Source organism: Penicillium cosmopolitanum, assembly GCF_028827165.1.
Source record: "Penicillium cosmopolitanum strain IBT 29677 chromosome Unknown utg000009l:1.0-9042332.0:1.0-9050551.0, whole genome shotgun sequence".
NCBI classification, from domain to species: Eukaryota; Fungi; Ascomycota; class Eurotiomycetes; order Eurotiales; family Aspergillaceae; genus Penicillium; species Penicillium cosmopolitanum.
In genome coordinates this window covers 4444269-4468462 of record NW_026622679.1, presented here as the reverse complement: position 1 = coordinate 4468462, position 24194 = coordinate 4444269, and the positions used below count along the sequence as shown (strand labels likewise).

Here is a 24194-nt window from a genome sequence, read left to right as displayed (position 1 = left end):
CCTAGGCATCCACGCCTACACCCGTATGTAGCTTCCATCCTAGCTTCCTCCCTCTCTGTCTCCTCGAGCTAATACTTTTTTCGAACCACTACTACTTCCTTTGCCTGATATCGCTACGTCGTATCCTGATCTCTGTGAGTATTTGAGCATCCTCACACCGGCTACGAATGTGGTCTATGGTCGAGACTCTGGATCTCAAACTTTCACCTCTGGTCAGTTTGACCTTTTCAATCTCCCAGCAAGACTGGATTAACCATCCTCCAGATATAGGGATATATCTTCAATCTTACCCTCCATGGGATCTACCCAGATGGCAAAGCAGTGGGATTCGTCATATCTGCGAATTATGAGTTCGGTGCAACAAAGTCACCTTTCTGCTCACGGCATAGCGCCGTATCCATCACCGGCAACCTCGCCTCCCTCGTGGTAATCCCGTTCGCCTTTTTTTGAAAGACAACCATGGGTAGGAAATTGGGTATACTATTGGTACCGACCACTGCTTCATGCAAAGTCAAATCTCCTTTGCTAATATGAACCCAGATCTTCCCGACGCGTATCTGTGCACTGCGCTTGGGTGTCTGAAGAAGTTGGAATCTTCATTTCGCCGAAAATGTGGGCATTGCGCTCCGCTGCCAGTCCCCCCAGTGCGCCGAAACTAAAGTGGTCCAGAAACTCGTTGAATGTAATCTACAAATCGTCCGACTACCCCCTCGAGTGGACGCAGCGACACAACTTTGATTTCCATCTGAGGCACATCGAGCTCATCCTGAACATGATGTCTCTGCGGAAGTGGAAAGTTTTTTTCGGACAAGACGTCTATCATGGTGGCTCGAAGACTGGGAGCCCCAGGACCAGGATAAAGAGAAGGACCAGCTTCCGGGCGAGTATTTGGATAGCAGTCCGTGTTTTCGTCCAAATCTTCCCTCCCCACTTCACTTCAACGAATGGAACCGTCCCAGATTCGCAGAATGGGAATCATGCGTCGATCTATCTGCTCCTACCCGAGGGTAACTCAATCCAACTGAACATGGTGGACGACAGCGACACGGATAACATGGGAACGCTGCAATGAATTCTACCAGTGGCAGCACCCCGACAATACGACTGCGAGAGAAATGTTGCGCATCTACAGGCAGTTACCTGGGCCGATACCTGGGCCAACCCCAGCCCCAGCCCAGGCCTACCTGCTGTTGCCGCCCGTACTGCAGGTGCAGAACTTACTGCCCGAGGTCTTGTGCCAGTGCCAAATTGAGATCACAGTCCATTGCCCGCGTTATCCCATTTACCGGTGGCCAATTCGGTGCCGGTGTAAGCTGGTGTGTTAGTGTACATATATCAAGTCAACAATTTCCGGACATACAATGAACAACTTAAACTTGAACCTTCCAAAGTTTGTAACGGTCTCATTTTGCCATCACCGAGCCAAAGAAGTCAGTTCCACCCTTGGTCTCATCAACTGGGCACTTAACGTTATCAGGCCAAGCGAGAATATGCCACAATTGAATCTGTGCCTTCTCAGTCTACAATTACCAGTGTTCTATGTGTAAATTAGGAAAAACTACAGTAGTACCACAAATGTTTCTACTCTCTAGGTATCTACTGTTCTTGACCATCTTCTGATAGCATACTAGTACCTACCTAAGATAGAATAGATTAGCCAATCTATCGCGTCCTCGGTAGGTACTAATCCCGCTGAAAAAGATAGAAACTAGGGCAATCGAACACTGGGAAGTTACAGGCAGCTTTCAAGACAGTCAGGGAAGATACCCCTATATACAACTACTAGTACTGACCACCCTGCGCTTATCGAGCACCGTACTCTTTGAAACTTACTCTATCGGGTTACTAATATTGAATAATCACTTCTGACATCCTGTCTGGATTAATGAACGGCTTTCCCTCGGAGTAAATGTTAAAGAGGTTGACAAGGTGGGGTGCAGAAAGAACACGGCTAACGGAGCTTCCGCGATCCGACGGCACAACTTCGGCCCAGGAACATCAAGACTTCAAGTTGGCTCCGCTTTTTGATCGACGGGTATATCATGGTAAGTTCGTAAGCAAACCAAATCTTATCCCACCGGCATATCCCACTGACATCTCGTAAGGCTGATAACTCACGAGCCCCACCATGGACGTTATAAGTATGGCTGGTTCCAAAAGTCTGAGAACTACGATCGCATCAATTTCAATTCAGCCGACATATCCCAGCTTTTCCAATGGCCGTCCCTGAGACTCAGAAAGCTCTCCTTGTGAAGGAGATCGGAAAGCCCCTCGTCCTCGTGACAGACTGGCCTATCCCACAACCTGGGCCAAATCAAGTACAGATCAAGATCACCGTGGCTGGAATCAACCCCCACGATCAACGATCCCGAGATCTCGGTATCCCTATCGCGAACGACCTCCCCGCTGTACTGACACACGATGTGGTCGGTAAAGTCACCAAGCTAGGGGAATACGTCACTGGACTCACAATCGGTGACCGTATCGTGACAATGGCAAGTCTCAACCCTGGCTCTCGCCAGAATGGCCTTCAGGAATACGCTGTCGCCGATATCAAAATGCTTGCGAAGATTCCCGAGTCTATTTCCGACAACGAGGCCGCGACTTTACCGGTGAATACGATTGCGCCTCTGGCAGGATTATTTGGAAAATTGAAGCTGCCAGCCCCATGGTCTTCGGATATTCCGAAATCCCAACGTGATTCTACTACCGTCTTGATTGTCGGTGGAGGCTCTAGCTGCGGTAAATTCGCAGTACAGTTACTTCGACTTGCGCGAATCGGCCAGATTATTGTTGTCGGTGGTGATCAGGCGGAGCTGGAGGGACTTGGTGCTACGCATGTTGTTGATCGCCACGGCTCTCAGGATGAGGTCCTTGGACGAATCAGAGCCCTGGTCGGTGATGAATTGGTCTATGCCTTAGACGTTATCAACCCACCCGAGGGTCAGTTTTTGGCCGTGAACGCACTCTCCAGTTACAAGAAAGGCAGCTTGGCGCGTTTACTCCTTGGCCCCTTCGATGAGTCTAGGGTCCAGGGGAAGAAGGCTGGCTTCGAGGTGATCAATGTCTACAGTGCAATTGGAGAGGAAGGGGTCTGTGAAGCATTCTGGGCACATCTGCATGAGTACCTTTCGACGGGAGATTTCAAGCCGCTGGGTTACACGGTGAAGAATGGCCTGTCTGCGGAGATTGTCAATGAGGTGTTGGATGCCTATCGGGATGGGAAAAAAGTTACAAAGACACATCTCCTTTTCTAGAATGTAAACGGTATGAAGCAGGGTACATCGGAGCAGCGTTCCCCGGGGTGGAGCAAACAGAAGATTATATTCACCGTTCGATGTATCGTGTTCTGGAAAAGTTCGCCCTCAGATTTACAAGCTATCCATGAGGTTTAACCTATAAAACTACTATATTAAGGTATTATGACTTTATTTAAAAGACACTAGATAGTACTACCTAGCTAGCACCCTTTCTAGAGATGTCTGTATCCAAAACGCAGTGTAGCCGATACTGAACCCCCCTTCCCCGCCCCCCAGGGGGAAAAAGAGAAAGGAAACAAAAGACTATGCCTCCGGCCGGAATTGAACCAGCGATTTCTTGGTTACAAGTCAAGCGGTACCACGCATACACCTAAGAACTCGTAGTAATGATGGTTCAAAGCTGGGACAAGATCGCCACCAGCCTTAGCGCGCACCTCCGAGCTTTGCTCTTCTTTGCTCTGTCACTCGTGCTTCGGCCACTTCTCTTCCTTCTCCTCCACAACGCGCCCCTGGGGGGTTTCCTACCATCATAATACCCATACACACTATGAGCCAATTTCTCTAACCAATCTCCAAACAATTGTCCTCCCACCAACCCCGAACCCTCACCAAACCTCGCGCCCAACATGGACAACAAGACCTTCGTATCGGACTCGCTGATCCGCCTAACGGGCGCATCAGACCCTATCGCCATTGACTTCGTCCTCGCCGAAGCTACCTCCGCCAAGTCCGCCTCCTCACTACAAGACAAACTTGTCTCCTTCCTCGATGGCAGCCCCGACGAAATCGGCGCATTCTGCGGCCAGCTCTACTCGCGCGTCGGCAAAGGTAGTTCTCAACCCACAGCCTCAGCCTCGACCTCACGATCTACAGCTCCCGCCGCATCTACGAAAAAAGAAATATCGCCTTGTGGAAATGGGCGAGGAACAGACAGACCCGGCCGCAGCATTAGGACCTGTCAACGTGGAGGCCGAGCGTGAACGACGAAGACGCCGCGATAAAGAGCGCGATAGCGATCGAACGAGAGAACGAAGTAAACGCGAACCTGAGAGTAGTGGCGATCGCAGGGATAGAGATGATACCCGAAAGCGAGACCGCAGTCGCGAAGGGGAGAGTCGTGATCGACCGCGGTCGAAGAAAGTGCGGAGGAAGGATGATCACGATTTTGATGATCGCTGGGGTGATGAAGAGATACCCGATGATGAGGAGGGATATGATGACCCCGATCAATTCGAAGAATCGCCTTCCAAACGAACAAGACTCGAAGATGGATCTGCCTCCCCGCGCCAGGCTGATGATATCGATCCCCAGACACAGCAGGAGATTGACCGCCAAAAGGATCTTCGGGAACGTGATGAATTTGCCAAGCGACTCGCGAACAAAGATGATAGCAAGTCGAAGAAAATCGTGGAGGATAGAACGCGCGATGGTGAAGCTGCGCGCCGTCGTGCGTTGGCTGATGATGCCTCTGCGCGAGCTTCCATGATGCCTGATTTGCGTATGCGCTCTCGACAAGAATACCTGAAGAAGCGTGAGACAGAACGTCTGGCTTTGTTGCGGAGACAGGTCGCCGAGGAGGCGGCGGAACTCCGAGAGAATCCGAATCTGTCACGCCGAGAGAAGGAAGAGTTTGCGCGGAATAGGGAGGTTCTTATGATTGCTGAAGAGCGTTTGCGCATTGATGATCACCGTGATGGCTACATGATGCCGGATGATTATATCACCGAGAAGGGAAAAATTGATCGCAAGAAGAAGGAGGATGCATTGTACAAGCGTTATGTTGATCGTGATGAGTCCGGTCAGGAGCGTTTCGTTACGGAGCATGAGGAGTGGGAACTGGAGCAAGCTGCCAAGGCGAAGGCCCAGATCAAGAAGGCCGACTTTGTCGACGAGGGTGATTATGAGTATGTGTTTGACGACACACAGCAGATCAATTTCGTCATGGATGCGAAGATGGAGGGTACTCAGAAACCGATGACTTCGGAACAACTTCGATTCAAGGAGCAGGTTGATGCGGCCGAGAAGAAGGCTCTCACTATGGAAGAGACTCGGAAGAGTTTGCCCATCTATCAATTCCGCGACCAGATCATTCAAGCAGTTCACGACCACCAAGTTTTGATCATTGTGGGTGAGACAGGTTCTGGTAAAACAACTCAGATTCCTCAGTACCTACATGAAGCCGGATTCACCAAGGACGGCTTGAAAGTCGGATGTACGCAGCCACGACGAGTTGCTGCTATGAGTGTTGCTGCCCGTGTGGCGGACGAGATGGGAACGAAGATTGGAAATGAAGTAGGTTACGCTATTCGTTTCGAGGATAATACGAGCGACAAGACAATTATCAAGTACATGACCGACGGTATGCTTCTGCGAGAGCTGCTTACAGAGCCAGACCTTAGCCAGTACTCGGCTCTCATGATTGATGAGGCTCACGAGCGGACTGTACCCACCGATATTGCTTGTGGTCTTCTCAAGGATATCGCCAAAGCACGTCCAGATCTGAAGTTGCTCATCTCCTCTGCCACGATGGATGCTCAAAAATTCCAAAAGTATTTCGACGATGCACCCATTTTCAACATCCCCGGTCGCCGTTACCCAGTCGATGTGCATTATACCTCGCAGCCCGAAGCCAATTACTTGGCTGCTGCCATCACCACCGTTTTCCAGATCCATGTCACGCAGGGTCCCGGTGATATTCTCGTGTTCTTGACTGGTCAAGAGGAAATCGAAGCCGCAGATCAAAGTCTACAAGAAACAGCTCGAAAATTGGGCAGTAAAATACCGGAAATGATCATTTGTCCCATTTATGCCAATTTGCCCTCCGAGCTGCAGACTAAGATCTTCGAACCTACACCACCCAAGGCTCGAAAGGTCGTTCTTGCAACCAACATTGCCGAAACCAGTTTGACCATTGATGGTATCGTCTACGTGATTGATCCTGGATTCGTTAAGGAGAATGTTTTCAACCCACGCACTGGCATGGAAAGCCTGGTCGTGACACCCTGTTCGCGTGCTTCGGCTAATCAGCGTGCTGGACGTGCTGGACGTGTCGGTCCAGGAAAGTGCTTCCGACTCTACACTAAATGGGCGTACTATAACGAATTGGAGGAGAACACAACACCCGAGATCCAGCGCACGAATCTAAATGGTGTGATTCTAATGCTGAAGTCCCTTGGTATCGACCAACTTCTCGATTTCGACTTCATGGACCCACCGCCGGCGGAGACTATCATCCGAGCCTTGGAACAACTATATGCACTGGGTGCCTTGAACGATCGCGGAGAGCTCACCAAGGTCGGTCGACAGATGGCCGAGTTCCCGACGGATCCGATGCTCGCCAAGGCGATCCTCGCTGCGGGTCAATACGGTTGCGTGGAGGAAGTTCTCTCAATCGTATCGATGTTAGGCGAAGGAAGCGCGCTCTTCTTCCGACCAAAGGACAAGAAAATCCACGCCGACAGTGCTCGCAACCGATTCACCATCAAAGACGGCGGCGATCACCTAACACTCCTCAACGTCTGGAATCAATGGGTAGACTCCGACTTCAGTTTTGTCTGGGCAAAGGAGAACTTCCTGCAACAACGCAGTCTGACACGAGCCCGTGACGTGCGCGATCAACTAGCCAAACTCTGCGATCGGGTAGAGGTTACCGTCAGTACCTGTGGAGCGAATAATATCGTTCCGATTCAAAAGGCCATTACGGCTGGGTTCTTCCCTAATGCCGCGCGGCTGCAGCGTGGTGGTGATAGTTACCGCACGATCAAGAATGGGCAGTCGGTTTACTTGCATCCGTCTAGTACGCTGTTTGAGGTCAACCCGCGCTGGGTTATCTACTTCGAGCTAGTGTTGACTAGTAAGGAGTATATGCGCAGCAATATGCCCCTTCAGGCGGAGTGGCTAGTTGAAGTTGCTCCTCACTACTATAAGAAGAAGGATCTGGAGTCGTTGGGACTGGATCGTAAGACGCCGAAGGGGGCTGGGGCGGCCGGGGAGAAAAGTAAAGCGTGATGTGGTGATATGGTACAATATTTATCAATCTCAATGTGAATGTCAATGTCAATGTTGTAATATACTCCCAGCAGAGTCTTTCCGTCCAAGTTCAACCAGTAACCAGCATAAATAGCCAACATAAATAGCCAGCATAAACACTGTCAACATAGTAGCACTCCAATCCTCGGCAAGATCACAATATCACACTCACGACGGAAATTAGGAATAAATCCGACTCGGATACTACGATAGTACTAGTCCCACCCACCAATCACAACCCACGCATTGGCGATACCTCTGACCGCGGCTCTCGCAGTCTAACCTCGGCCCCGCCTCCACAAAACTCCGCCTTTAATAACGTCACCCTCCTCATTCATCCCCTTTGATCCTCTTCCATACCCCATACCCTTCCAAACTCACATCACAAACCACCCACCATGTCGCAAACCTTCTCCCCCGCAGACGTCGCCTCCCACAACAATGCCGAAAAGGGCATGTACATCATCGTCGACACAAATGTCTACGACGTCACCAAATTCGCCGACGAACATCCCGGCGGCGCGAAGATTCTGAAACGTGTTGCGGGAAAGGATGCTTCTAAGCAATTCTGGAAGGTAAACACTCACCCCCGCCCCAGGGAAGATGAAGAGCAAGCGAGGACCTCAAGTGTTTGGAACGCTGGCTAATTCTATCTTTCTTTGACTATAGTACCACAACGAGTCCGTACTGAAGAAGTACGCCCCCAAGTTGAAGATCGGCGAGGTCAAGGATGCTGCGAAGTTGTAATATAGTGCAGTGCAGTGCAGTGCAGTGCAGTGCAGTGCAGTTTGATCCGATTCGAAATATCTGATACCAATATGCCGTTCATGTTTGGTCTGGCTTTTGCATGTGGGAAGTGGTGCGATCGTGTGATTAGGTCGGAACCGGCCGAGGAAGCCGAAACCGAAGGCCGACGCACTTTCAATAGCCGAACACCTCGCAGAGAGGGATGGCTGAATGATTGTTGTTGATGTTGATGTTGATGTTGCTAGCGATGAAATATTGTGTTAATACCCACTCCAATATTTTCTAGTGTTATTTAAAAATTCTAGAATTTAGATTTTCAGCTTTGTTCAAGTTCCAGTGTCTTCTGCTAGTAGATCAGAGAAGAAGATAAAGATTCAAGTTAAAAGCCGCCCGGTATACATTTCGAATATCATGAACGGGTCATGTACTAAATACTACCAGTTAGTACTACTAGTACTAGTAGTAGACAAACTGCGTGGAAATTTACACTGAACAATCCCAGGGCCTGTATAATCATCAACTAAAGGCAAAGGATCATCCCCATGCCCATTATGCATAGTCGCAAGTGTTTCAGCAATAGTAACATCTAACTCCTCTTTTCTGAAAATGCTAATTTTCCTCTTCGACAAGCGTAGCCCATAAACAGGTATTGGTCTCTTATCGATATGTGCAGTTTCGTAGACATAGTCGGCATTTTTGAGGTCCAATACGAAGTATGAGTGCTTTGTCCTGGTTGGTGGGTATATGTTCACGGCGAGGAAACGAGTTTGAGTTTGAGGACTTGGACGACTTGTATGAATTGAAGATTCGACTTTAGATGCGAATTGACTTATGCAACCTAATTTGTCGTCGGTGGTGAGGATGCTAGTGGGTGTGTCGCCGAGTATTCGTATTGCTTCTGAGCCAGCGGTTTCGAGGAAGGTATTAATGGTCTGTGGAATGTGACTCATGACGTTATCTCGGGCATGTTTATTGGCCTCTTCTATCTCCAAGTCTGAAATTGAAGTCATGGGAAATGGTGCGGGAAACCTTGGAAAAACGTTGACTTCCAAGGTTGTTTACGAAGTACGCTTTGGAATCGAGTCCTCTTTATGTACAAGGCCACACCGCTAGAATCCCACCATTCCGAAAAGTGGGATACGGCGCATATGATTACCCTAAGTATACTATCTCTACTAAAATATGCCAAGTAATCAGTAATTATTATATGATTATACTAATACTGAGCTACTTAGAGATATTCTCAGATCTACCCAGTGAGCAAAAGCAGCGCTCACCAAGCACTAACATAAAAAGGAAAAGCCAGGACCAGGACCTTGCAGAGGAAATCCTATATATATCCATGGATATATAGGTCCAAGTCAGAAAGGAGGGAAAGGGAGGAATGTCCAAGAAAGAAAGAAAAAAACAATAAAAGGTAGTATGTGCAGGCTCAACATGTCGCCAGGATATCAGAAGGAAAGTAGCGATGCATCCAGCGCCCTGGGCATGTTTCAAGCAAGTTAAAAAAGGAAGACAACTTGAAGGTGAAGGTGAAGGTGGTATAATGAGAAGGGTAGGAAGTAGGCAAACAATGCCAAATAAAAGAAGGAAGAATCAAAAATCAATCAAAACCCCCGAAACGGATCCGACCGAAACGAAAGCTCACTCCCCCCATCAACAGAAGGAGCATCAAACTCATATCTCCCATGACTAAACTGGCTAGAAGTTTTTCTCCCCCTCGTCGAAGCCGCAGAAGGCGCAGACACCGAAGGAACCCCACGCGGCCGATTAATCTGCTCAGCATGATGATCGATAAAAGCCTCCATCCGCACCGTACCAACATCAAACATATTGCTCGCACCGGTACTAGAAGCGCGTCCACTAGCCTCCGAAGTCCGACTAATACTGCTTCGCCCACTGCCGATACCCGGGGGCAAGGCTGGTGGTGGGATTGGGTTGGGCGAGAAGTATGGGTCTGAGGAACCGCTGTGTGAGGAGGGCATTGTTGCCATTGTTCCTGTGCTGGAGAAGCTTCGGATAGCGTGGAGGGCTGGTGGGGGTCGGGGAGCTGTGCTTGTATTGCTGCGTTTGCGGTTGTGGTTTGAGAAGCGTGGGACGTGGGGTGGGTCTGCGGCTAGGTCGTCGTCTGCAGTTGGGACTTCGGGGACGGGGTCGGGTGCGTTGCCGAAGGATCGTTTGCCTTTTGGTATGGGTCTCGGTCGACCTTTTGCTACGCGGATTGAGTCGCGGATTGGGTTGCGGCGGAGACTGGCTGTGGCTGGTGTGGGTGAGCCGGGCATTTCGCCTGTTGGGGCGGGTGGGACTGCGGCGAGGTCGTGGAGGCCCATTGAGGAGTGGCTTAGGAAGGATAGGGCTGTTAGCCAGACGTAGTGGCGCTCTACTGTTAGAGCTGTGAATTTGAGAGCGCGTTGAGGTGTGAGGACGAGGATTGAGCGGTTAAATGGGGCTGCGGTTGTGGAGCTCTTGCCAGTGGGCATGGGGTTGTCGTCTTTGACGTCTAGCACGGATTGAATGGTGACTAAATGGGTGTTGTTAGTTTGCAAGATCCATAATAGCTCGAGGTTGTTGCTGGTGACTTACATTTTCGCCCACTCTTGCCTAGTAAGGCAGGTCCACTGGTTGGCTGCTTGCTGCTCCACATTATAGAACCCTCGTAAGGCGCAAGCCAGACCCATCGCTTATGTCGCACGCCGCTGTTGGTGATGTTGGCGGATACCTCGTCGGGGTTTTTACCTTCCCAAGGTTCCTTGGTTTCGCCCATGCCGAAAGACTTGCGTCGACGAACATACTTGAACATCCATTCACCAACCATTGTTTGCGCAATTGCGTCCACAACACTAGTGGGCTGGACACCACCTGTCGAATCTTCTCGCTCGTGATTCCAATTCATAGACGGTACAGCAGCACGGTGGTGCGAAGTCCGTTTCTGAGGGTTCTGAGCAACTCGTCGCTCCCGAGGCGCTGTGATATCATCAAATGGCATAGGTGGTGGGCGATACGCAGCGTATGCAGTTGGACTATCCGCTGTGAATGGAGAAGTAGATCGCGTTGGCGAAGGCAGTGTCTCTGGACGCTCAGCAAGATCACTTTGAGACATCGCAGCCGCAGATCGGACACGGCGTAATGTTGGTCGCCGGTGGAGAGATGTGCGCGCACCCCGATCCGAGAACTGTCGACCAGCAGAGCGGGTCGGGCTCGGGGGTCCATCGCTGCCAGTCAATGGGAGCTTCCGAGAGCTCAGCCGGATCGGAACTGGGAATGGAGGTGCAATGCTTGAACCTGCGCTGCCGCTGAGACTTGGCTCACTGGGGCTCCGGGCTCGAGTCTTCTGGTGCGCTGCTGTACCGCTGGATATCATGGCCATCTTGCGCATACCGGGCTGTCTGCTGCTGGAAGCGTATGCGCCTCGGCCGCCGCGGGTTGAGGCTCGCTCTGTATCGATGGACTGTCGAGACTCGGGGTCTGATAGGTGCTCGTCGATTTCTGGAAGACCGATATCATCCAAGCTAGTTCTTTGCTTGGAGTTGACCATTTTGCCGCGGCGAAGCTTATACGAGGCGAAGGGTCGATTCAGGAGGTCATCATCTGTGAAGATGTCGCGCTCCGTTGCACCGCCCTCGTCATCGCTCAGCTGTTCAAAGCCTGCGAAGAGACTGCTAGAGCGGAAAGGACGTCGAAGTCCGGACATAGGATCGTCTGAAAGAGGGCCATTGTCATTATTCCCTGGATAAGCTTGCGATAGTTCGGATGCCGGTGCGCGGGGTGGTTTTGCGGGTCGGTCTCCTGTCATTGGCCGTTTAGCAGAGCGAGGAGGGGGTACTGGTGGGCGATACGGTTGATACTGCTGAACACCAGCATCTTGAGTCTCGGCCCGAGTAGGAAGGTCGGGGATGGCGGAGGGGAGGAGGCTGGCCGGAAGTTTCACTGGTCGGTTATCGATGCGGATCTCTTCCGTTTGTATGGCGATAGAGCGTCCCTCAATAACTGATCGGAAGCTGGCCTGGCATGACGCATTCTTCGTCTGCGGGGGAAGAACCACGCTGTTTCGTGGTGATGGAGGCTCTGAGCCTGGTGGGTGGATGGTGATCATGGGGACATCAATTTCTGATGGAATGTCATGCGGGGATAGTGTAGCTCTTTGAGCTGGGGTGGGTTCTTCGTTAGAGATATCCTCTGTCTGGGTGGATGCCGATGCCATTTCAACTGCTTTGGATTTGGCAGTCTGCCCAACAGCCAGTTCTGTTACGCTGGGAAGATCCTCCACAGTCTGGCACGAAGTAGATGTCATCTCGGCTGCAACAGTGATCGTCGCAGTGTCCTTCATCTCGGGAATATCATGGTAAGGCTCGGTTGAAACTGCTGTGTCCACAAATGCAGGCACGTCCTTTGGCTCTGCCATGGCCGGTATTTTGGGAGACGGAGGAGGCGAATATTGAATTCCCATGTCACAGTATTCAACAGCAGGTAGCTCCGGTGTCTTAGAAGGACTCGCCAAATCCAAGGCCCGGTAATCTCCTGCCGCGGTGGAAGTACTTTGCATCGACAGACCAAGGATTTTTCTCGCCTTTGACGAAACAGCATAAGAAGCAGCCGAATGGACAGATAATGGTCGTTCTTCGGGCAGAGCACCGGGCGATGACGGCCCTTCTTCATCAGAAATGACAAACTCCTCTTCCTCATCGAAATCCAGTTCTTGCGCGAGATTCAACCCGGAATCGCCCTTGCCAGCAACCATACTCATCACGGAATATCGTACATTGTGGAAGTTTGGTTGGTCGTCCCCTTCATCGGTCGTCACGCTGGTCATACTAGCACGCCGGCGGCCTTGACTGCTCGAAGCCACACTAGCTGTGTCACTTCCTTTGCTCTTTTCCTTGGTAGTGTCATCGTGTTCGCTGGGTTGTTGCGAATGGAGAGTACTGCTAGCCTCTTGGGCAGCAGCAACTTCACTGAGAACCGTCTTCAAACGACCCTCCACCACGTGAACTTTCCGCTCAAGATTCCGCCTTTCATTATCCCAATTCTCTCGATCCTGGTCCCACATCATCTGTGTTCGTTCGGCATCGTCTTCCCGACTGCGAGCCCTTTTTTGCACTTGCTCAAATTTCTTGCGCACATCGTTAATATTTTCTACGGCTTCGTCTCGCTCACGGGCCAACTCTGCCATCGCAGACGAGGTCCCCCCCTCGAGAAGCTGAATCTGATGCTTCAAAGACCGAGCTTCCCGAGTAGCCTGCGACAAATTCGCATTGAGGATCTCGCCCTCTGTCCGCGATTCATCCAAGCTCAGTTCGAACGTATCGATTGCCTTTGTTTTATTATCAACCTCCCGGCGGAGGTTGAGGATCTCCGAAACGAGCGATGCATGGAGTGTGGGCGTGATTCTTCGAGGATCAAATGGTGATAGTGTATTTTCTTCGACGATATCATCGTCCATATCGGTGTGTCCATCTTCGGGCGAGAAAGCGGGTGTCGGCAGACCGGGTGGGGAGGACGGGACTGGAGACGAGTCTCTTCGGCGCCGCGCTGGTCGAGATCTGGATCTTGCCTTCGAGGCGGCTCGGGATCTAGACGGCGCAGGTGATGGGTGAATCGTGGAGGTCGCGGGGGACTGTAAATCCGTGGCCATGGCCATGGCCATTCTCTGTCTCTCGTGTTGCGCTTGGTGCTGGCAAGTCAAAACATCACCGGGATATCGTGTTTCCAGTGTGCTAACCAGAGCACGACGCGGCCGGATCCCATCAATCGAATCTTGTCTACTGTAGTTCACTCATTCGTTCTCGAAGCGTCGAAGTCGAAGTCGAAGTGTTGAATTGTCGTGATGTATCGGATTCCGTTGCCACTCAGATCCAATCGGTCGCAAAGATCGTCGATACTCCGTCGAGGGTCACACGCGGGGGGTCAAATCCAACGGTAGCTGCAGTGGAACAATCAGTCAGCCACTTTGTTACAGCGCGGATGCAAGATGCACAGGCTGGGGCGCGAGGAGCCAGAGCCCAATGCAGTAGAGTAGTTTTAATATGCACGGAGGTTCCTAAAATCTAGTACTTACATGCGATGCGAGCGTCGCCAGACTTGGGGTTGGAGAGAAGTGGGAGGAGATGGGTCACAGATGTCAACTGCCCCTGGAGGATTCAAAGGTCGATCTCGATCACTGGAGTCGGAGTCCACTGGACTGGTACAGAAGTACCTACAGAGTGGGAGCCACTGAGCCACTGAGCCACCGATGGGACTCGTCGTGACGGGCCTTAAGATCCACGGGACTTTTACGAAGGAGGCAACGATCGGACGTGATGCCCATTAGATTGCCTCAAGACCTCTTCTTAGATCAGCCTTGCTGCAAAGGAATCGGAAAAGGGCCGGATGCGAGGAAGCGGTCTTTGCTCTGGGCTTGGAGCCAAAAAAAAATAAACCCAAAAAGTCCAGGGGTGTTCGTTAGGGGGAGGGACATGGGGAAGCTAGCAATCCACCCGATTAGCCAGGATGCAGGATGCTCCACTCGAAAGCTGCCAACCAAGACACTAAAGCATGGCCCCGTTCTGCTCAGTCCGGACCATCAATCGATCTAGATACAACACGAGAAGAGAAGCAAGACCGGAGATTGTGCCTCGAAGGTAGCTCCATGCATAGAGTTCATGTCAGTGTTAAGCTCCGTGTGAGAACCGTGGATATGGATGGCTTCTGGAAACGAGGGAATCAAATCTCATCCCGAAAAAGAAAAGAAAAAAGACAATAGCCAATTAAAAAAAAGGAACAAAGAAAAAGAAACAAAAAGAGAAAGAAAAAAAAGGTTTGTCTGGAACAAGCCCTGACCAAGGCGATGCGGGCGCAGCAGAAGTGTACGATAGCACACACTGAATCCGGGATAGGAGTCAAGTCGCTGCTGGGCAAGACATCATAAGTTGGGATCGTCTCAATCCACTTTGCAGCTCGACATGGGGAAGGTGTTCGTCGGTGACGAAAAAGCTGGTTCCACGGTCCCACCATGGGTCCAAAACAACGCGTTCAGCTGGGCGCAAGTCTTTGCCAGGGACGGAGTACGGCCAACAGCGACAGAGCTAAGATCTCGGCCCCTTTTTTGTGGTAATTGCTAAGAGGCACCGGTGGAGAGGAGGAATAGCCCACCATCCATTGAGCTGACGAGTATTAAATTGGGTGGGTGAGTCGAATAGATTGGGCACTGGTCTTCTTGTGGAATAGGAGAGCCGGTTAGCGTGTTTGGGAATGACCGTTCCCCTGCTCTGGCGTTGGCCAGTCCGTCTTAGCGTGAGGTTCGCAGGTGATGATCGTCGTAGGCAATTTCGTTCAACGAGAGCCTATGGCCCGTGGACGGTGTTTCAGCCAGGCGCAGCTGCATCTGATCTAGGGAGTGCTGCATCAATTGCCATTTGAATAGGAATCGAATGCTTCGAATGTATCCCATGAATCCAGCCGGTACTGGTACTCGTAGGGAGGGGAAAGCTCGGAGTCCCCGTCCCGCGAAGTCCATCCCGAGGTCTCCACTGAGAGCTTGGTGCATCCACTCTGAAAACCGAACTTTTGCTTTGTTGATTTGATTCTTTTTTAGGCGAAATCTGGGACGCGATGCGATGCGGCCCTGAGATATGCCGAGGCCATTCCTCCATTCACGCGCCGTGCTCTCTCTGTTGTTTCCCCCGACTAGTAGGGCCTGGATCTGACGCCCCCGATCCTTTCATCTAAAGTGCCGGTCGCACTTGTAGACGTTGAGCGCGGCTAAGACATAATCATCAAATAAAAATAAACGTTAACCAATCAGCCACACCGCGCACGGGGTTAATTAGCAATGCTCACTTGATTGGGTCTCCTCTGCGTATCGCCCCTCGCCCCTGGCCCCTCGCTCGATTGACCATTGGACTGGGACCTCCAAATGCACGACGACGCGACAATTTCTCAAGCGGGCAGCACCTCCGCGAACCAGTGATAGTGACAGCATAGAATGACCCACTGGGGGTTCAGAGCACCAATGCAGACACGGGCCGTTTGACAGGTCAATTATCCGTGGTGACTTGTCATTCGACAGAGGGACACTAGTGTTCTATTTTTTTTTTTGACAGGGACGCTAATGCGGTGCTCAGACATGAATGGCGTCGTGGTGGAGATGGCGAAACGTTGAAGTTGAAGGAGGAGAAGAAGAAGAAGAAGAAGAAGAAGAAGAAGCGGGGAGGAGGAAGGAAGTCGTGACGAGGTCGGCATGAAGGGATGTCTTACATTAAAGGTTTACTAGTAGTTGAGTGCTTTGCGACCGGCTGGAATAGTGTAATTTATTCTTATTTTAACCAAAGGAATTGATTTAACTATGGAATGCCCACTAGTTAACTATTATATTATCCTAGTACTGCTGTAGTAGTATAAACAGAGGGTACCTTAAGGTGCTTCAGTACGGGATACCTCATCGCAGCCTATCAGAGTCATTCCCTCGTCCTTCCAACTATGTGTAGACTCTCCCTCTTCCTTCCTCTCTAATTGTCGACTTCGCTATGTATTTCTCCTCCATTTCCTCCATCTCCATCCTAGTCCTCATGGCAGAACAATCAGCCTGAACCAAATGGCATCAAACAGCCTCGGTTCCAATGACTCAGCTTCTGTCGCAATCTTCAAATAAACGCAATCGCATCATTTCATTTCTTGTCCAAATCTCACATATCAACCCGTGATCCTGGAACTCCTCCTCCGTGCTCGTACCCTCTTCTCATACATCGCCTCGTCTCGCATCACCTCACTCGACCTATCCACTCCATCCCGCACATCCCCCCCCCCCCCCACAATGCCGGACCAACCTCCCCGCGCCCTCTTTTTCGACACGTTCGGTACTGTCGTCGAATGGCGATCCTGCGTAACCAAAGCCCTCCGAGCCGCATCCCTACAAGTCTTAAAAAATCCACCCAAGAGACAGACACATCCCAACACCCGTGCTGGACCGTGCATCCGCATACACCGAAGCAGACTGGCTCAGCCTCGCCGAAGCATGGCGTCGATCCTACGGCATATTTACGCGAACCTTTGACCCATCGACGAAATTCATCTCAATCGACCAACACCACTACACCGCTCTAAAAGAACTGCTCAACGTACGCGGTATTCTGCCTTTATTCAACGATGCAGAATTATGGGATCTGACATTTGCCTGGCACCGACTTGATCCGTGGACTGATAGTGCAAGGGGACTAGCGCTGCTGAACACTCAATTCGTTACTTCGACTTTATCGAATGGGAATGTCTCTTTGTTGGAAGATTTGAAGAAGCACGGTTCGCTGCCTTTTGCGCATTTGATTAGTTCGGAACATTTTGGCGCTTATAAGCCTTCGTCGAAGGTTTATCTGGGTGCTGCGGAGAAACTGGGGCTGAAGCCGGAAGAGTGTGCTCTTGTGGCTGCCCATCTTAGGGATCTTAGAGCTGCGAAGGATTGTGGGTTTAAGGCTGTTTTTGTTGAGAGGGAGTTGGAGGAGGATTGGGAAGTTGAAGAAGTTGCTAAGGCTAAGGCGGATGGTTGGGTTGATATTTGGATTGATCAGGATACTGGGGGTTTTGTTGAGGTGGCGAGGCGATTTGGGATTCAGGAGTAATAGGATATTTTTATCTAATCTCCCTTTAGACTATGTACACTTCTATAGCTCTAGAATATACAATGCAAGTACTTCCGAAGAATCTGCGGAATATTTCCATAGGGCAACTTTGCAACTATCCGTCGATGCTGACGTGATGACGTGAGGGGTTTGTCAGCTTCGCAACTAACATCGTGCGATTACCAACGATCATTCTATGTTGCTGTGCATAAGACTGAGATAATTTATCATATACCAACACGAATCCCAGTCTTACGAAGCGCCAGTAGAATCTATTGCATATCCACACGGGCGAAGTACTAGGCTCAACCATCAACCGGGCATCCGAGTCTCTATCGGTATACTCCTCATACAAGTCAGCCATGAGCACCGAAGTAAGCCATCACATCCCCTACTCCATGGATTACCTCCTCCCAGCAAAACCCATACCCTAACCTACCCAGGACACAAAAGTTTACAAACACGCCGACCCAGACGGCCACTTCCGCCGCAAAGATTCGGCATTTCGATCCCGCGTCTCCAAAAGTCCCACGGCTGAATTCCCCGCCGAAAAGGACCGCTACGTCCTCTACATCAACTACGGCTGTCCCTGGGCCCACAGAGCAAATCTAGTCCGAAGTCTGAAAGGACTAGAAGATATCATCCAGCTAGTCGTTTTAGACCCCGAACTCGGACCGAACGGATGGTTCTTCTCCGGCCGCTACGGGTCTGCGGAAAAGGACCCGCTGTACGGATTCAAGTACCTCAAAGAACTATACTTAAAGGCAGATCCGCAGTATGAAGGAAGATACACCGTTCCCACATTGTGGGACAAGAAGAAAGAGACGATCGTCAATAATGAAAGCAGCGAAGTCATTCGAATGCTTTATTCCGAATTCGACAACCTTTTGCCACAAGGTTTGAGGAAGGTTAATCAGCCTGGTGGTGGATTTTATCCTCAACATTTGAGGGATGAAATTGATGCGATGAATTCTTGGGTTTATCCGCAAATCAATAATGGGGTTTATAAGACTGGTTTCGCAACTACGCAGGCGGCTTATGAGGAGAATATTTATCCGCTTTTTGAAGCTTTGGATCGGGTTGAAGAACATCTCAGTCAAGAACAACATCAACCTTTTCTCTTTGGTGAGAATATTACCGACGCTGATATTCGGCTCTATACGACTATTGCCCGGTTCGATGTTGCGTATTATCTTATCTTCAAGTGCAATCTGAAGATGATTAGGCACGATTATCCCCTTATCGACCGTTGGTATCGAAAGCTTTATTATGATGAGACGTCTTTGACTCGGGGAGCTTTCAAGGAGACGACTTTCTTTGATATTGTAGGTATTCCAATAGCGTCGACATGATGTGGATACTTTGTACTTGATTGCTGACATTTGTTTAGTACAAATTTGGATATTGCGCTGCCCTTGGAAATAAGACTGGGAATAGGGAGTTGGTTGTTCCGGTTGGGCCTGTTCCTGATATATTGCCCGCGGAGAAAGGGGAGTAAAGCAACCACACGCAATCAGGAGATGTCCGCAAATATGATTCCGTTTGTCTTGAAAGGAGGTGGTGATTGTTGATATGTTGTTCTAGTTCTAGTACAAAAGGCCCAAGATACTCATTCAAAGCCAGTCCAGAAAATTCAAACACCAATTGATCATACATAGCATGTTCTGGCGTCCACTAGTTAGGTGCTATTTACGTAATTCGCAGTATTCGTTTTCGTATGTACTTTTATAGCCTGAATGATTCCATTTCAAGTAGGAGAAGCCTTTCTGTATACTAAACTAAAAATGACCACAATATCTCCAGCCCATGAATTTCAAGCGCACACATTATACGCAATTCGGTCGAGATTGACCGGATCGGGATTGTTGACGACACCTGCAGAGATGTTCTCCCAAAATCTTTGACACAGCAGTACTTACGGGCCGACCCGTCATCTAGGGGCAAATTGTTGGTATCAGGGATGGAGCGAAACATGTACTCAAGGCAACTCTGGCTGACCTATGCGAAATATGGCTCTATTAGGGTTGTCGAATATTTCAGAGTGCGATCGAAGTAAGGTCTAGAATGTGCAGTATCCTGGAGGTCCTGAGGCAATAATGTGGAGCCCTATGTATGAGCTATCTACTGTAGTCGGGGACTTGTTTGGCTAAGGGATGTGATAGACAAGTGACAGCTGTTACGAGTACGGAGTACAAGTCATGAAACTCCCTAGTCTTGGCGTTGTTCTAGACTTCTAGTACCCCACTGTAACTATGGAGTAACGGTCTACAATATAGTATATAGTCTCATCCTGAGACGCGCCAATCAATCCTGTTTCAAGGGTTCACAGTAATCGGGGTTATATCTGGAGATATTCCAGGAGGCGGTCTTGACATTAATATAAATACCTAGAAACATACGCTGCTAGAGTCGGTTTTTCAGAAAGATTTCTTTTTCAAGTCCTGCTGGTAGTGCTTCCTTCTTCGTGCTTTCTTAAATTCACTTTTTTCGTGTCAAAATGAAGATTTTCGCAACATGCCTTACCATCACTGCTGTGCTGGCACAGTCAGCTTCGGCGCATTATATTTTCAGCAAACTCGTTTTGGACAATGAAGTTTCAGAGGATTGGCAATACATTCGCGAGACCACTCGGGACAAATGCTATATGCCTACCAAGTTCAGCTCCACCTTCGACAATCTCACCCCTAGGGATAGCGACTTCCGTTGCAACCTGGGATCTTTCAGCAATGCCGCAAAGACTGAGGTTGCTGATGTCGCTGCTGGTGACACCATTGCGATGAAGCTATTCTACGACGGCAGCATTGCACACCCCGGTCCTGGTCAAGTTTGTAAGTTTTTCGAAAACCTCTACTTGTTTGTGAATTAGAAGCTGATTATATTGTTCCACAGACATGTCAAAAGCACCTACCGGTAATGTGAAGGAGTATGAGGGAGATGGTGACTGGTTTAAGATCTGGGAAACAACTATCTGTGATGAAAGCGGCGATCTCACTTCTAGTGCTTGGTGTTCGTATGGAATGTCGCAATTCGAATTCCAGATCCCCAAGAGCACACCAGCCGGCGAGTACCTCGTTAGAGCTGAACATGTTGGTCTTCACGGCGCGCAAGATAACCAGGCAGAGTTCTTTTACAGGTAAGTCGCCATTACTATTCTCCCTTGAGGCAATTTTTCTTACCAGGATATGCAGCTGTGCACAGATCAAGGTTACCGGCTCCGGCAGCGGCTCTCCAAGCAAAACTTATAAGATCCCGGGCCTCTACGATGATACTATGACTTTGTTCAATGGTCTTAATCTCTGGACAGACTCTGCGGATACGGTTAAGAAAGATATTGCAAACACGCCAATTGGTGATGAGATTTGAGACGGTGGCAGCAGTGGCATATAGTATATTTGAAACGCGGGGTACGAAGAGTCGGTGAAAATCTTTTTGAAGGGTGTCGTTAGCAGCATTAGTGTCACAAAGTCGTTGGATGTTTTGATATAGGAAGTCGGTGAAGGGTTATTCATAAGGATTGTTGCAAGATTTGGTGGTATTTGGTACAGCAATCGTCCAAGGGAGTTGAAAAAACAAAGGCGCCATGGAAGGTATTGGGTGTCACCGAAGCTTCGAATTTCAGTGTCATCTAAGTCAATCGTTAAAGGCAATCGTTTACGGTCTTTGAAATTTCCCGAGAATTTGATATATAATGGCCTAATGGATCGTTGAGGAAGTTCAGAATTAATCCCAGGTAGTCGTGGAGAGGGAAAATGAAATATTTGAGAGAACTGACGCTAGAGATCGTTGAAGTTGATTGCTGAAAGACACCATCAAGGGGGATTGCCGTTCTCAAAAATAGCATTATCAAGTCCGAATATTTGACTTCGGTGAGTGCTTTCAGCAATTCCGTTGAGCAAATTTCATCCAAACTTCGACTATTTCAACGGCTCCTGATTATTGGGTTCTCTCAACGATACCTTGTTTATTTTTCAACGACTTTCAGTAGTTATCATTTCGAAAGTTCCTCGAAAGATTCAATTTCTCCAACAACTCACCGAAATTGATTCAAACCGGCTCCTTGTTACAGCTACATTCAGATAACTTCTTCAAATAATATTTCACAGCGTGTTATGCGAAAGCGGGTGGTGAAAGGAGATGGTAAGCCGCAGAGAGCGAGTTTACTTTTCAACGGAATCGTCGGGAGAATGTCTTGGATTCCGCCATTCAACTTTTCAATACTTTCCCATCCTATTCTTTCAACGGTTATTTGGGAAATTTATAATTTACTCAACAGCGCGATACAATTGATTTTGACAGACTCATTCAAACAAATCCTTTCAACGTCTCCTGCGATTAATTATTTCCGCAATTTCGCGAATGGTTTTATGGCAGAGAGGGTGCCGAAGAGAGAGAGCGGTGCTAATTGATAAGTGACGCTTCGGTGTTAACATATTTAGTTCCAAGGTTGTATGTTATTGTATTAGATAGTAGTTACAAGCAGGCTGGTAGACAGGTACTAGTATATATCTATGCACGTGAGCCCAGTCCCTGTCATCACCTCAGAAACGGTCAAGGGCGGGTTAGATCATGATTGGATAGCCGTACCTGTCAGACCGAAGCATGATGATTTACAGTGGGACAGTGACTTCGTGATTTGTCGATATCAGTGGAGGATTTGTACTTTAATGGATTGTCAGATTGTATCATTTTAACTTAACCACAAGAGTTGTAGTCATGCTCGGGCGCATACAAATTTTTGTGAACGAACATCACCAATCCAGAATAACTACTAGATATCTATCATTAGTCAGTTCATGTGTACGGCAGTCAATTGCCGCGCCACTTTGCAATAATTATTAATTCACCTCACCGCCTACCTCCGATTACCTTAAACCCATCATTTATAAGTACGGTCGCACTCGAAAGAATACTTATCAATAAGCTACGTGGTGCGCTGTATCTTGTATGTAAAAAGACAGTAAGCGATGGCTACTGAGTGCTGCTTTTTGTATACAAAAAGTAAGTAGATAATAGCTACTATGTAAGTATTATATGCTCTGCTCTGTGGTTACCTATAGATAAATATCTACTATTGGTTGAGATATTTCATCTAGTTCTAACCAGGTCTAGGCTTGCTTGCTTCTGACTAATAACATAGTGCGTCTTGTTTAGTTATCTGCCGGTTGAAAAATGAATTACTAATTATTGTAAAGTGGCGCGGCTATTCAATGCCGTATATGTGATTGGGTCAACGTCCGTTCCAATATGTATAGGCTGACGCTTCCCATCCTCCCGCGGTACGTCGTTTCTAAGGGAAACCCGGAACCCAATACCTCACCGCACTAATATGGAGTGGCGCCGGACTTCAATATCCAGTCTTCGTCTCAAAGTGTGATTGGATGTTTCAAAGTTTAAAAGAGCAAGGAACCTTGGGTTAACCTTTTGGCCTTTCCACTCAGCTGGGCGTAGCTTGCCCCTGATCTAGACCTGCTGTCAAATAACGTGGATATATACTATGAAGATGCCTTCAAGTTTGCCCCAACTTTTCCTTATCACTCATCATTCCTTTCCTCTTTCTTATTATGCAGATTACTGAGAGATAACACGACCCCCTCTTCACAACCTGGTGCACATGCGCTTTGGCGTCGTCAGCATCAGTGTGAGGTGCATAACATGAACACGGAGGCCGTTGGCATTCTCGTGCTCGCCACCCCGCAACATGGATAGTCCAACATCACCTTTAGGGACGGGGAACGGCACGGTGGAAAATGCCCTTGATATCAGCATTCACGTGTTTACGTCCATCGCCCTATTCAACGCCCTGGAACTGGCGGTCCTCATCCTATTGACTTTCCATCACCACCGAAGCCTTTACTTTTGGTCTCTGCTGACATCGACCATTGTCGGCGTGATTCCGTACTCTGTTGGGGGTGCCTTGCAGTTCTTTAGCCTGGAACCATTGTGGCTGAGCGTGATCTTACAGAATGTTGGTTGGATCATGATGGTGCCAAACCAGTCTGTGGTGCTCTACTCGCGACTGCACCTGGTGTCGCAAAACACGGCGGTATTGGGCTTCGTCCGGGCGCTGATCATAATATGTCTTGTTGTGGTCGTTGCACCGACGATTGTGTTGAATGCGGGTTGGTCCTATATGCCGGAGTCTCCTGCGTGGGTGCAGGGGTACGCTGCTTATGAGCGGATCCAAATAACATGGTTCACGGCACAAGAGTGTTTTATCTCAGGAGTGTATATCTGGGAAACTGTCCGAATGTTTCGTCTAATTCCGAGCGACGACAAGCGGCGTCGCAAGATCTTGTACGAACTGCAGGCGGTCAATGCTATAACTATTGTCATGGACCTAGCACTGATAGTTCTCCAGTATCTGAACTACTATTTTTTGCAGGTCATTTTGAAAGCGACCGTCTATAGTGTCAAGTTAAAGCTGGAGTTTGCAGTGCTGAGTTTATTGATCACAACTGTGCATTCGCGCGGCTCGGACGGGACATTCTGGGTGGTCGACCAAACGACGTTAAATCACCCCAGCACAAGGTCTGTTGGCGCAGGAGGTATCTTACCAGAATAAAATGCGCAT

General features: G+C 49.2%; 9 protein-coding genes across 9 annotated transcripts; 8 read left to right on the top strand and 1 right to left on the bottom strand.

Annotated features, from left to right (window-relative positions):
• Positions 1-610: 610 nt before the first annotated feature.
• N7509_009771 (uncharacterized protein) lies at positions 611-1072 on the top strand (the record flags this gene model as incomplete). Its single annotated transcript, XM_056634408.1, has 1 exon — positions 611-1072. One exon carries the CDS (start codon positions 611-613, stop codon positions 1070-1072), a length of 462 nt encoding a protein of 153 aa, XP_056485028.1.
• Positions 1073-2216: 1144 nt separating this feature from the next.
• Positions 2217-3257, top strand: N7509_009770 (zinc-binding alcohol dehydrogenase family protein; the record flags this gene model as incomplete). Its single annotated transcript, XM_056634407.1, has 1 exon — positions 2217-3257. One exon carries the CDS (start codon positions 2217-2219, stop codon positions 3255-3257), a length of 1041 nt encoding a protein of 346 aa, XP_056485027.1.
• A 629-nt stretch (positions 3258-3886) lies between these two features.
• N7509_009769 (putative mRNA splicing factor RNA helicase (Cdc28)) lies at positions 3887-7268 on the top strand (the record flags this gene model as incomplete). Its single annotated transcript, XM_056634406.1, has 2 exons — positions 3887-4078; positions 4134-7268. The coding sequence occupies 2 exons, from the start codon at positions 3887-3889 to the stop codon at positions 7266-7268; spliced, it is 3327 nt and encodes a 1108-aa protein (XP_056485026.1).
• Positions 7269-7687: 419 nt separating this feature from the next.
• On the top strand, positions 7688-8036 carry N7509_009768 (cytochrome b5-like heme/steroid binding domain-containing protein; the record flags this gene model as incomplete). Its single annotated transcript, XM_056634405.1, has 2 exons — positions 7688-7864; positions 7959-8036. 2 exons carry the CDS (start codon positions 7688-7690, stop codon positions 8034-8036), a joined length of 255 nt encoding a protein of 84 aa, XP_056485025.1.
• A 1607-nt stretch (positions 8037-9643) lies between these two features.
• On the bottom strand, positions 9644-13680 carry N7509_009767 (putative nuclear migration protein; the record flags this gene model as incomplete). The annotated part of the gene is made up of 2 exons (XM_056634404.1): positions 9644-10557; positions 10620-13680. 2 exons carry the CDS (start codon positions 13678-13680, stop codon positions 9644-9646), a joined length of 3975 nt encoding a protein of 1324 aa, XP_056485024.1.
• Positions 13681-16824: 3144 nt separating this feature from the next.
• Positions 16825-17623, top strand: N7509_009766 (haloacid dehalogenase, type II; the record flags this gene model as incomplete). The annotated part of the gene is made up of 2 exons (XM_056634403.1): positions 16825-16867; positions 16950-17623. 2 exons carry the CDS (start codon positions 16825-16827, stop codon positions 17621-17623), a joined length of 717 nt encoding a protein of 238 aa, XP_056485023.1.
• A 362-nt stretch (positions 17624-17985) lies between these two features.
• N7509_009765 (glutathione S-transferase family protein) lies at positions 17986-19121 on the top strand (the record flags this gene model as incomplete). The annotated part of the gene is made up of 3 exons (XM_056634402.1): positions 17986-17997; positions 18067-18948; positions 19014-19121. 3 exons carry the CDS (start codon positions 17986-17988, stop codon positions 19119-19121), a joined length of 1002 nt encoding a protein of 333 aa, XP_056485022.1.
• Positions 19122-20120: 999 nt separating this feature from the next.
• Positions 20121-20986, top strand: N7509_009764 (lytic polysaccharide monooxygenase auxiliary activity family 9 protein; the record flags this gene model as incomplete). The annotated part of the gene is made up of 3 exons (XM_056634401.1): positions 20121-20451; positions 20513-20756; positions 20812-20986. 3 exons carry the CDS (start codon positions 20121-20123, stop codon positions 20984-20986), a joined length of 750 nt encoding a protein of 249 aa, XP_056485021.1.
• A 2335-nt stretch (positions 20987-23321) lies between these two features.
• On the top strand, positions 23322-24185 carry N7509_009763 (uncharacterized protein; the record flags this gene model as incomplete). Its single annotated transcript, XM_056634400.1, has 1 exon — positions 23322-24185. The coding sequence occupies one exon, from the start codon at positions 23322-23324 to the stop codon at positions 24183-24185; it is 864 nt and encodes a 287-aa protein (XP_056485020.1).
• Positions 24186-24194: the final 9 nt, after the last annotated feature.